This window comes from Osmerus mordax, chromosome 15 (genome assembly GCF_038355195.1).
Source record: "Osmerus mordax isolate fOsmMor3 chromosome 15, fOsmMor3.pri, whole genome shotgun sequence".
Lineage (NCBI taxonomy): Eukaryota > Metazoa > Chordata > Actinopteri > Osmeriformes > Osmeridae > Osmerus > Osmerus mordax.
The window spans coordinates 9,023,333-9,035,305 of NC_090064.1; the positions used below are offsets into that span (position 1 = coordinate 9,023,333).

Sequence of the window (11,973 nt, forward strand, 5' to 3'; positions counted from 1 at the left end):
AAAACACCTCAAAGAAGGATGATAGTCCCTCTAAACTCAAAAACAAGGCTAAACGTTTTCCTGGGTTAACACAGTTGCTGTACAGTGGTTTACTTTGTCTCGTACACCCACCATGCCTTTCTGCGGCTCGTCAGAATCTCAGCAGTCTTCATCCGGGACTCTTCCTGCCTGGTTTGAACTGCAACATTATGTAAGGCTGGCAATGTTAGATAAGAAGATCTCATTTGCCCTACGCTCTTAAACCACAACCAATCTCCTCCTCTGACCCTCTCCCCCAGGGTTGAGGCCTTCATGATACCAGGGAGATGTGAGGTTGGGAGGGTTGCAGAGCGCACAATGGAGGGCCGTTCTTTGAACACAATGGCATCGTCCGTTTGGAAACAAAGACACATTTGAAAAAAACATTTGCTTGAAAAAGACTCACGCAATCTCATTATTCCCTGTTGCGCTCACATACACACGTACACTCTTACACAAACTAAGTCCATATACAAACAAAATGTCTGCCCATATACAATGACCAACGCAGAGTCAACCAGTCCTGTCATGCGGGTTAACTTGCTGAAATGTGTCATATTATTATGTCACTGAAGTATTTTCCATCGCTTTCAAAAAGCATTGAATCCTTAAATAATACAGATCAGATAGTGAAGTCCTAACCCAAAGCATGGGGCAGAGGAAGACATTTCACGCTGGGATTTTCCCGGTCTCTTATACTTCCCCTAGAAGCATGCTAACACTAGTTCAAATTCCCCTCTTCTCTCTCTCCCTATCTCTTTCTCTCTGTATTTTCTATTCAGGCTGACAGCCATGCTAAAATGCTTTTAGCCAGCCATTGAGTCAGCCAGCCATTCTTTCATTTAGTCAACCATTCAGTTAGCCAATTAGTTAGCTGGCCAGTCAGCCAGTAAGTAAACCAGTCAGTCAGTCAGTCAGTCAACTAGTCAGCCAGTGGCACGATAGCTTCAACTGCAAATCCTGGTTCACATCTATGAGGGATGACTTCACCAGGCTCAAAACCATATCATTCCAACCGTCTCCAACACCCCCCACAAACTTCAGTCGTTCAAGTTTTGGGAATGCAATTAAAGCTGCTCAGTCTGTGGGAAGAGTAGCATCTTACGTATTACTGTAGACTGTTTAGGAAACTGAAGAGTCCTGATAAAACTCTTCTTCAGGAAACTCTCAGACAAGGAAGACTTACTGCTCAAGGTACATCAGGTCCACACCCAGGCGAGGGACACTCTGCACTAGGGAACTCTCCGCTCTAGTCAGACTTTGCACACCTGTGGAGGGTACCTGGAGTGTGCAATTACCACACCTGTCCTGCTGGAGGTGCTAGTACACATCAACACGCTAATGCTGTGAATCTCAACACAGTTTACAGGAATTATGGGTCCATAATGCCAGATGTTTGCTCCAGTCTTTACTAATGGCTTTGGTGGGGATATAATACAGTAAGAAAGCTAAAGGGGGGGTCGAGGTGACCCTTGAGCATGTGCCCGTCAAGCTCATGCACTCATTCTTTCGGATGAACATGGAGCATGGTGAAGGTTGTTACAAGATCACATCATCCATTGCGAGCACTGATTGCTATTTCTGTACACTATCCTACTAAGGCTTCTTTTTCCCTACCTTGTCTGCTTTTAGCAGATTACCATGTACCATACATATGCTACATCGAGTAAAGTTATCGGATTAGTTCTGATATTTCTTCTTGATTGGCGCTGAGACAGGATTACCTAAATAATAAACCTTTAGTTTATTATTTAAGTTGTATTATTTTATTAATAATTTCGTATTATTTCTTACCTATGATCTGTAGGATCCCTGCTCCCCATCACAGCCTGATTCTGCTTTTTATTCTCTTGTATATATGTACATGAGTCACTGGTTGAGAAGTAACTTCATAAACATTTAGATGACTATAACACCACCAACTGTCATCATGCCTCTCAGCAGAAAGTCAGAATTGACCTCAGCAAAACTCAGAGAGAGTAGTGTGGTGTTGTTGTTATCGATGTCTCCCTGTTATTGATGAATAGACTGGGAATACTACATTAGTCAGCTGTGGTGTGTTACAGGAGGCAGTGTTAAAATGATCTTTGCTCTATAACAAGAGGAGAATGTCTGGATTATCTTGCCATCGTGCCAGACAGGACTCGAAGGAGGGACAAATAGAGACGATTCATCACCCAGACCTGCCTTCTCCCTGGACCACAGACACTTCCTAAGGGAGAAGACTGTTTGAGTTTCTAATTGGCTCATCAATTGTAGCTTCCTCCAGGATGTGGCTCCTCTGCTAAATAACCCGCTCTCTCAAACAGAGGCGACGGTTGCATCTCATTCTGGTGGCAGACATTGAGATTCATTCTCTTGTTGCCCTGTAGATGGGAAGTGCATTTTGATATTTTCAAGGCGAGAAGGCATGAGATGTTTGTCTAATAACTTGCTAGTGATCGTGCAGCAGAAGCCCACTGTCAATCTTCAAAGCTGCTTTCACAGTGTGTGTGTGTGTGCTGTGAGGACATGGCTTAGTCACAGGTGAAAGACAGGTGAGTGTGTTCTCCACAGATACACAGGTGGCAGTGGCATAAGCAGTGTGTAAACACAACGGCCTTTTCATATGATGAGACAGTCTTCCTTAACATCCTTTCACACACTGTCTCTCTCTCTCTCTCTCTCTCACACACACACACACACACACACACACCCACACACACACACACGCACACCCTCACACACACACACACACACACACACACACACACACACACACACGTGTGTATGGATATGAAGAACAGTAAAGCATACCACACACTATCACAAAAACAAACCAGAACACAAAACATGTGGTCTCTCTCTCTATACCTCTTTTTCCCCGTCACACACAGACAACCACATACAGAAACTCAAACATACACGTAAGACAAAGACAGTAATAGACTCTTTGGCAACTACTGACACACCCTGGACAAAGAACAACACTGGATGTGCAATAGTGCAGTACATCTGGGTTTCTGAAGACAAAGCTGGCAAGTCCCAGCTCTCACAGGACAGGACAGGACAGGACAGGCGCTGTCAGGACAGCTCAGTGTCTCAACCTTGTCTCCAAAATATGTTTCCTTGCGCTGGATTGGCCTGGCTGAACAAGAGCAGAGACAAAACCAGAGGGGGAGAACAAGAAAAAGAGATGGACAATGACAAGTACAGAGAGAGAGAGAGATAGATAGAGAGAGAGAGAGAGAGAGAGAGAGAGAGAGAGAGAGAGAGAGAGAGCGAGCGAGAGGGAGAGAGAGAGAGGAGAGGAGAGAGAGAGAGGTGGGGAAAGAAGTCTTAGAAAGATGGGTCGAGTGTGAGAGAGAGATAGCAGAACATGTCAGAGATGTATACAGCCCTCTGCTCTATTCCTGTCACATGACGTAGATCACTGCAAAGTTTTACGATTGTGAAGCCCAGTGAAACAGAATTGCAATGGGTGGCTCTTGCTCCAACCATCAGCCCCTGGACATGTTGTTAATTATCTGAGCTGGCACTATTTATATCTTTAACCTACTATTTCATGCTATCACTGTCATGGCGTGTTGAAGCAGCCCATTAGACACAATGCGTTCTTCATTCACTTAGTTCTTGCCACAGTAATTATTTAAGTTATTCAACAAATAAACATTTGAGTCAAAGAGCATATTGTTTTATCTTCAGTGTAATTGGCAGTAATATAGGACTTTGAGATGATGTGAGTTAAACCAATTCATCTGGCTCACTCAACACTCACCATTGTAGAAAACCAGACATTGGCTTTCGTGCTGATTAAAGATATATCCATTTGGCATAGCCTGGGGCAAGGTGTCTGGGAAGGCGTTTGCCAGACAAGGTAAGGCAAGCAGACACAACTTCCAGCATGAATGACTCAGCACACTGAGTAGAAGTGAGGATCTGTAGAATTTGGTACTGCCTTACAAACATCCCTGCCCATTTCCTTTCGAAACATACAACAGAAATAAGCAGTTAATCACTGCCCAGTCTAACATGGTTTTTAAGTTGACTACAGCGATTCCTCCACGAGAGACTCATCCCTGGTATGGTACACATGACCCCAGATGAAAGTTGCTCTCCGATTGTTATTTATGTGGGCTCAGAGACTGTCAGGCCAAATACGCTCAAAATGGAAGGCAAACATCAGAATGTGCTGGAAACTGGGACAGAGGAATAGAGCTGCAGCCATCACAAACAACTCTGGTAAAACACAGTGGCATGAGAGCAAAATACAGATAGACCAACAATACTTTCTTTAACTTGAAATATCCCTCTAGAATTATTAACAGGAAAATCCTGCATAATTTCTTTATTCTGTTGTTTGGACATTAAAAACCTGACATAGGAAAAAAGGATCCCACACTGTTGAGATTTAGTATCACGTTTCTGCTTATGTTTCTCAGTGGTCAACCTGAGAACTCTCTCAAGGAATGCTTTTAAGAGTTTCTCTTCATGAAGGAAGAAGTGCTTGTTTCCATACTCAGGAAGGGGTGTGTGCTTTTGTCGAGCATGAATCCCGTTTCAGTTCCCAGGTAGTGACCTGGGGTTCACAGTTCAAGCACGGTGAGCAAAAACGCTCAGAGGGTTGTTGACCTGGATCTGATGACACAGAGGTTATTCGAGTCATAAATCATAGGCTGAATATTTTTTGTTGATTTGAATCCCGGGATTAGACAAGTTTATTTACCAGGCAGGTATTTGGTGCACAGAGGTCATCATGGGTCATGATGACTGTGGAACTACACAGATCAACACTGCGCTGGGGACTCCAACTCCTTTCATACACTCCCTTGGCACACTATACGTGTCTTGTATGCACGGCAAAGATAAGGAGATGCAAACAACAGAGTCGGAAAGCGACTCAAGACCCAAGGAAAAGCCCAAAATACAAGGAAGGAAATCCTATTGGTGTTTGCCATTTTTTCTTTTTTAACAAAAGAAATGTATTATTGTTTTGCAAAAATACTTCACAAGTATGCGTGTTCCAGTCTTTGCAATGGCTGAAGACCTTGTGATGGCTATCCTGGCATACAGTATACAGTAGAACTAGAACGCTCGGCATCAGGGTTCAAACGTTCTTACAAGGCTGAGTCACTTGACTTGCTGTCCAGGGTGGCTGCACCATCTCTGATGGGGGCGGGGTGGGGAGGGGAAGGGAAGGGGGGAGGGGGGTGTTGTGTAGTTAGAACCAACAAGATGCCTGAGCTGCATTCCAGATTTGGGAGCAATTCCGATTAATCTGTTCTGTTTATTGCATTGCAATAATGCAACGTAAGCATGGCTGTAATGCCCTTCCTACACATGTTCTGTCCCACATAATCACAGATGGGTTCTGGTTTTGCATAAATGAATTACAAAAAAAACAATCGGATGCACAAGTACTAATGTAACAGCTAGAAAAAAAACACACAAATTCCAACTGTCAATTGTCACATGAATAATTAGGGAAAATATACAAGAATTGTGTTGACTGTAGTCTGTGTTAATTACAAAATGTGCCCAAGTCTAGCACAGCAGAGCCAATACTGAGTCTCAGGGAGACTTGTTTGTTGAGCCTGTAGGCTTGTGGCAGAGTATGAATGGAGGTGACCGAGTTCTATTGATTTCTCTGTCAACTCTGTCAGCAGGAACACCTAAGGGACACCCAGCGTCCGCCCACAACGACCCTTCATGTGAATTAGCTATGAGCGATAATGGCAATAAAACATGTCCTATAGGTCCGTGACACTCGTACACTCTCTCAGTGGTGTGACAACACGTCTGGAGTGAGATGTTACAAGCTTAGATAATTAGCTGGGGAGGTAACAGAGATCTTAGATGGTAGCAAGTTAGTGAAAGGTGAAAGAAACTACAATGATGGCTAGCCAGTAGCGGTTTAAGGCACGGGCGAAACGGGCAGCCGCCCGCGGCGGCATGAATAGGGGGCCGTCAATTTCCCAAGTGCATCAAATTAAATAAACTCTTCCGCTATCCTAAAGTTTCAAAGCACTACCAGTAGACGGCGCCAACCGCGACAAGTTATATCTCCGTGTTGTGGTTGGCAGGGGGGGGGGGGGGGGGGTTGCACCCAGGTTAGCGTCCCGAAAATATATATCACACTTAATCCTGAGGTAACTAAAGCTGGAAGGTCAGGATGAAGCCATAATCCATAACCTGCAAATGCAGGCTTAAAAAATTACACACACTAGACCAAACAAGGCGATCCACACAAGTTATTCACAGGCTCAATACCTTTTTGTTCTAACTCTGTAACCTGAGTCCGGTGTGTTTGAACTAAGTGGATGACGTGGGTCCAGTCACCGTGGAACATGAAAGACCTTTGTGTTAACACTGTGGATCTGAACCCACACTAACGCTGACTCTGACTCAGAAGACCTCACACCTAACCAGGTGTAAGATCCCTGAGAACACAAAGGTGAGCTGCCAAGCCGCATACCTAGGAGACATGGTTGGCCACTGCTGCCATGGCGATGAGTTCCTGGGTTAAAAGTAGTGTAGGAGTTGTGAGTTGGTTGGGGGGGAAAGGAGAGTAACTTTCACACATTTCAACATCTGAGGCGTGATTAGCTGAACTTGCCTCACCATTTGAGGCTGATGTCTTTCAATCAGTTTCTCCATCTGTTCAAAGCCTTCCCATATTCGGCAATGTACCCCCAATATCTATAGTATAGGCAAGAGCAAGCAGGCTTTTTTCATTAGCTGCTATTGTCTGTGACCCACTGTGTTTGCAATTCTCCTTTGGCTGACCTCAGTCTAAAATATGCTTAAGCTGTTACAATGTTGATAGGATGACTTCAGACTCAACTAAATACATTCTGAAGTCAAAACAGTGCACGAGTAGAGAAAGTTAATGACGTTGCATTTTTGTGGTTTATTTGAAGTATCTGTTTTGAAAGCATAAACAGTCTGGCTGAACTTGATTGTTCAAATACTTGTGGAAATCAGATTTCTTTTAGAACATTTTTTTTACCCCTGTGATTCATTCTAGTAGATTGAGGTTACAGCCTCAAACTAGTCTTTAATTCCCAATAAATCTTTTTTTGCAACTTTAACCAGTCAAACGCTGCAAATTCGGAGATTACGTATGTGTGCTTTCACATATCGAACACAGTCTGGTGTTAAGTGTCATGGCATCTCCTCTGGCACGCCTCATCTGCCAACTTTGCCATCTGCCAGAATTGACGTGTTAACTCTATTACTGTAGCAAAACAAGACTTTCAAACACTGTTGAGAGCTTCTGAAAAACAAAAACCCGTAGACTAAAAACAGGTCAAGGCCTGCCCTTCAAGTCCCTCTATGAAACACACACACACACACGCTTAAATTCCAAGTAAACACAACTACGCAAATGGATGGTGTTCACTTGAACCTTTCATTACACTTGCTGTCAAAGGCCAGCTTACTCACACCCCTTCTACTGTGGGCAAGTTCACTGTCACTCTCTCTTTCTTTCTCTCTCTCTCTCTCTCTCTCTCTCTCTCTCTCTCTCTCTCTCTCTCTCTCTCTCTCTCTCTCTCTCTCTCTCTCTCTCTCTGCCTCTCTCTCTCTCACACACACACTCACACAAACAAATTCTAAAAGTGGTGCTCATAGTTGAAGATAGATACTTCACGGGAAATGGTAACAAATCCCCTCCCATTCATGTCCAGACAAATCCCCCACATTCAACAGCTGTCTGCGTGTCATACGAGACAAGATGATAACAAAGAGAGGACTGCTCACTCTGATGCTGGATGAGTAACAACAACTTATCAGACAACTGGCTGGAAACTTCTCTCTCTAGGGCCTCCATGACTCGGCACTCAATTTCAGATCCTGTGTTGTGCCGCATCTACAGGGGACCTCTGCTTGACCGGTCAGGAGGTCACCATGAGAACATCTCTGGGCATGACGGGGCAAAAGATCCAAGCAAGCACTTGGCCAGATGGGGAATGATATAAACAGTTTGAGATAGGGGGAGAAAAGGGAGACAGAGATACTGTAGAGGATAGTTGATAATAGATTATCATCTGACGGGAGTCAGATGGCTGAGTGGTTAGGGAATCGGGCTAGTAATCTGAAGGTTTCCAGTTCGATTCCCGGCCGTGCCAAATGATGTTGTGTCCTTGGGCAAGGCACTTCACCCTACTTGCCTCGGGGGAATGTCCCTGTACTTACTGTAAGTCGCTCTGGATAAGAGCGTCTGCTAAATGACTAAATGTAAATGTAGATTATTCTCTCAAGTCTCCTTATCAGTGATGGGCTCTTTCAGAGGTTTAGCTGCCAGATGTTGGTTTCAATAGGGGACAGCTTAGCCTCAAAGGCTCCATTGCCCTCTGATTCTCTGCTCTCCAGAGAGGGGTATTTCAAGGAGTAGTTCACTTAACATTCAAAGTTCTTTCTTGCTATTTTCAGATGGCTGAACAGGAGAAAAGAGTTAGTCCATAGTAGTGTTGTTTTAGCCACAGTGGAGTAGTTTGTGTCTCAATTCCCAATAAAGTTTAAAAAGTATTGAAGCTATAATCCCGTTTCCCTCCAAGGTTTCAGATCTATGTATGGAACTATACATTGGAAGGCAGTGAATGGGGTAAGATCCCGACATTCAACATAATTTGTGATACATTTCCAAACATTATTTTTTTATTTTTTTATTCTGGGATTATGACTTGGTCCAAGAACATGTCTGTTGCAGATCCTGTCAGATCACAAGTACTGAAAAATGTCACCTGTCACAGACACTCATCTTCTACCAGAGAGACACTCGTCAGCATGTCGTAGCATCTGTGTCTGTTTCTGTGTCTGTGTCAGGTCCTGTCCTGGTCCTGTGACTAGTGCTGGCTAGTGCTGACTCAATGATCCATCAAATCAGACATTCATATTCACCATACACTTTAACATTTTGCACCAAGCTTAAAGTGACAACAATTAATCTAGAAATTGTGTTTCATTGTGCGGTAATGTATTGTACAATATCTAGTGTTATTTTAATATGACTTTAGCAGGACAATGAATGACTTTCACTCGACAAACAAGAAATATCCTTAAAATGAGCTCAACCAATGGAATACTGAGTTTTTCAGCATATGTAGCTTTTAAAACACTGCCCTCTGAAGAAAACGCAGGAAGAATTGCCTACACACACACACACACACACACACACACACACACACACACACACACACACACACACACACACACACACACACACACACACACACACACACACTTGTAAGACAGAATACACACACACACACAATATAACATTGCGGATTCCAAAAGCTCTTCTGAAACAACACACAGATCATACATTCCGTTTGAAAGTTTTGTGAAAGAAAGTGAGTGTGGGGGGTGGTGGCATGTTTCAGTAATTCTTCTGTAGGGAGTTTTGAATTTGAGTGGCACTGCAGAAACTGAGAGAGGGAGGTAGAGAGGGAGAATGATGTAGAGGGTGAAAGAGGGAGTGAGAACGATGTGAAGAGAAGGTACGAGAGACAGAGAGAGAATGAAAAAGTCCTACTTGAAAATAAATCGTGAAGATGGTGAAGAAGGAGAGGGAAAGAGAGGCAGAAGTTTTGGCCACTTCTGTGTTTGTATAGCGAGGAGAGGAGAAGAGAGGGGACAAGAATGGTGGAAGCTCTGATTAGGACATCTGGTTTTTCTAGTGCAGACCTGCCCATTTTAAACATAGGCTTCAGTTAGTGGAGAGAGAGACACACACACACAAGCACACACAAGCACACACACACACACACACACACACACACACAGTCTCCACAATACAGGGACTCCAGACCTGGTCTTCCCAGCATGCTCTGCTCACATTCCTGACCTCCTTCTGTCACCCTTGTGCCTGACTCTCACACACTGAACCCACAACACCCCCCCCCCTCCCCAGCACACACCAACCCCCCCCCCCCACACCCAAACACTCCCCCGCATCCCTCTGGTCGCTCCCTCCTTCCCCCCTGGACTGCCTGAAAATCGGACGTAGTAGTTGGCCAAGCCCTCTCACTCTCAAGACCGAATGAGAAAGACAGTCCCGGATTGACAAGTCAGAGTGATTGATGGTAAACACTGTGATTGACAGCTCATTGGTGGGAGGGTTTAAGCATGCCGGCCGCACCATGTGTCAATCTAAACCAAGCAGCCGTGTTTACCTGAGTTTCACAAGCCTCTATCTCATTACCTGGTGCGCTCACAACACAACTGAATTCATGAAATATTCATCTGCTCATGCCAGGATTTAACTTTCCCTAACTTTGAAACAGTTGAACGGAGATACGACATTTCAGGTCAATTTTGCACTCGAGTGTTGCTTATTATCTCTTGGTTAGATCCACGGTTCGGTGGTTTAAATTCCCCATGCAGAGTAGGGAATGTGTTGGCGGGAGAGAAGGGTGGGGGTGATAAGACCCTTCCCCAGGGCCCCCTTCCCCTTTTGCCCTCATCTGCAAACCCACTGAGACAGTGGCCGTCTAAACAGCGTGACTTACACCAGCCTATCATGGCCAACCCTCCCTCTCTCTCTCCCCCAACCCCTGCTCTCCTAGACCGGGCCCCCAAGGGCAGGAAGAAGATCCCAGATAAGAGGATGCACTCCAGGCCTGAACACAACGCATCAGAATCCCTGATAACCACACCGCCTGGAGGGGACTGTCTAATCCCCCTTTATACGAAAACAACCAGTCGACGATAGGCAGACAGGAAGTGAGAAGATGACCTGATAAGATGAGGAGGACGGGGTCAAACCACCCCGGCTTGGAGATGAGGAGGACCCTGTCTTGGGTCATACTGTTGTTAGGTGGTGTGCTTGGTTTTTTCGAAGCAGCAAAGCAGTGACACCCACGAGGGAGTCGGAATAACTCCAAAGTAAAACAAACATGGCCGGTTTGACTGACAAAGACCTTAGAAGCCACCAGACGAGTCACAAGTGCACATGTAGCGAACACAGGTCGCTACATCTGTACGAATATTCAAGAGTAACAACTACTAAGCTTTACACAACAGTCATTCTGACGACTTCTGCTGACAAGTGATGTGTTCAAGTGTGAATGTGTGCGTGCTGTCAGACGATGGTCCACCACTTACTGTGCATTGGTGCCTGTGTGTGAGCCGAAGCTTTGGGTGGGCTGATCCTGCTCCTGGGGGGCAGAACATCCATCCCCTGGGTCTGGTTCTGGGTCTGGTTCTGGTTCTGGGTCTGGTTCTGGGTCTGGCGTTTTTCCTGTGGTGCCGGCGAGGCAGAAGAAGCCGGTGAAGCGGACGCCGGGGCCTTCAGCCTGGTCCCGCCCCCCCCGCCGCCGCCGTCACTGCCCGCCCTCATCAGCTTCTCCCCCACACTCACCACCCGGGCTCTGCCTGCTGCCACAACCACCCCGCCACCCCCAGCGGGGCTCTCCTTCCTGGGGGAGGGCAGCTTGGAGCTGGTCCCGGATGAGGAGGGTCTGGCCAGCCTGGAGGCTTTAGACATCCTGGTTCCCCTGGTGGAAGAGGCTGGATCCGCCTGGTTCAAACTCTCTCCCTTTTGCTCTCTCTCTCTCTGTCTGTCTTTTTGAGTCTGTCTCTGCCACCGGCTGCTGAAGAAAAGCCCGAATGATCCAGTTCTCCTCAGGTCTTTGTGGCGTGAGTGTGTGTGTGTATGTGTGAAAAGGTGTCTCTTCCCCAGCAGACGAGCTGTGACTGGAGCAGGTAGTCTCAAGGGGGCGGTGGAGGTGGGTGTAGCGGGGGCTGGGGGAGGGAACGTTTGGGAAGGCAGGGGGTGGGGTGGGGGTGGGGAGAGGGGGTGGAGGAGGAGGAGTAGCAGGAGGGGAGGTGGAAAGAGTCAACGGTTCCTTGGAAGGTGTTCTCTCCTTCTCCTGGCTTGGCCTCTTGGGCTCATCCTCCAAAGCAAACAGTTTGTGTGTGAGTGTGAGTGTGTGTGTGTGTGTGTGGATGGGTGTGTGTTTGTGTGCTCAAACC

General features: G+C 45.9%; 1 protein-coding gene across 2 annotated transcripts in view; it reads right to left on the bottom strand.

Annotated features, from left to right (window-relative positions):
* si:ch211-285f17.1 (sickle tail protein homolog) overlaps positions 1–11,245 on the bottom strand; it is an 82,902-nt gene extending 71,657 nt beyond the window's left edge. For both annotated transcript variants that reach the window (XM_067251283.1, XM_067251282.1), the window contains exon 1: positions 11,104–11,245. In XM_067251283.1, the coding sequence (XP_067107384.1) occupies positions 11,104–11,176 (73 nt within the window). In that variant the 5' untranslated portion in view covers positions 11,177–11,245. The remainder of the gene's footprint in view (positions 1–11,103) is intronic.
* Positions 11,246–11,973: the final 728 nt, after the last annotated feature.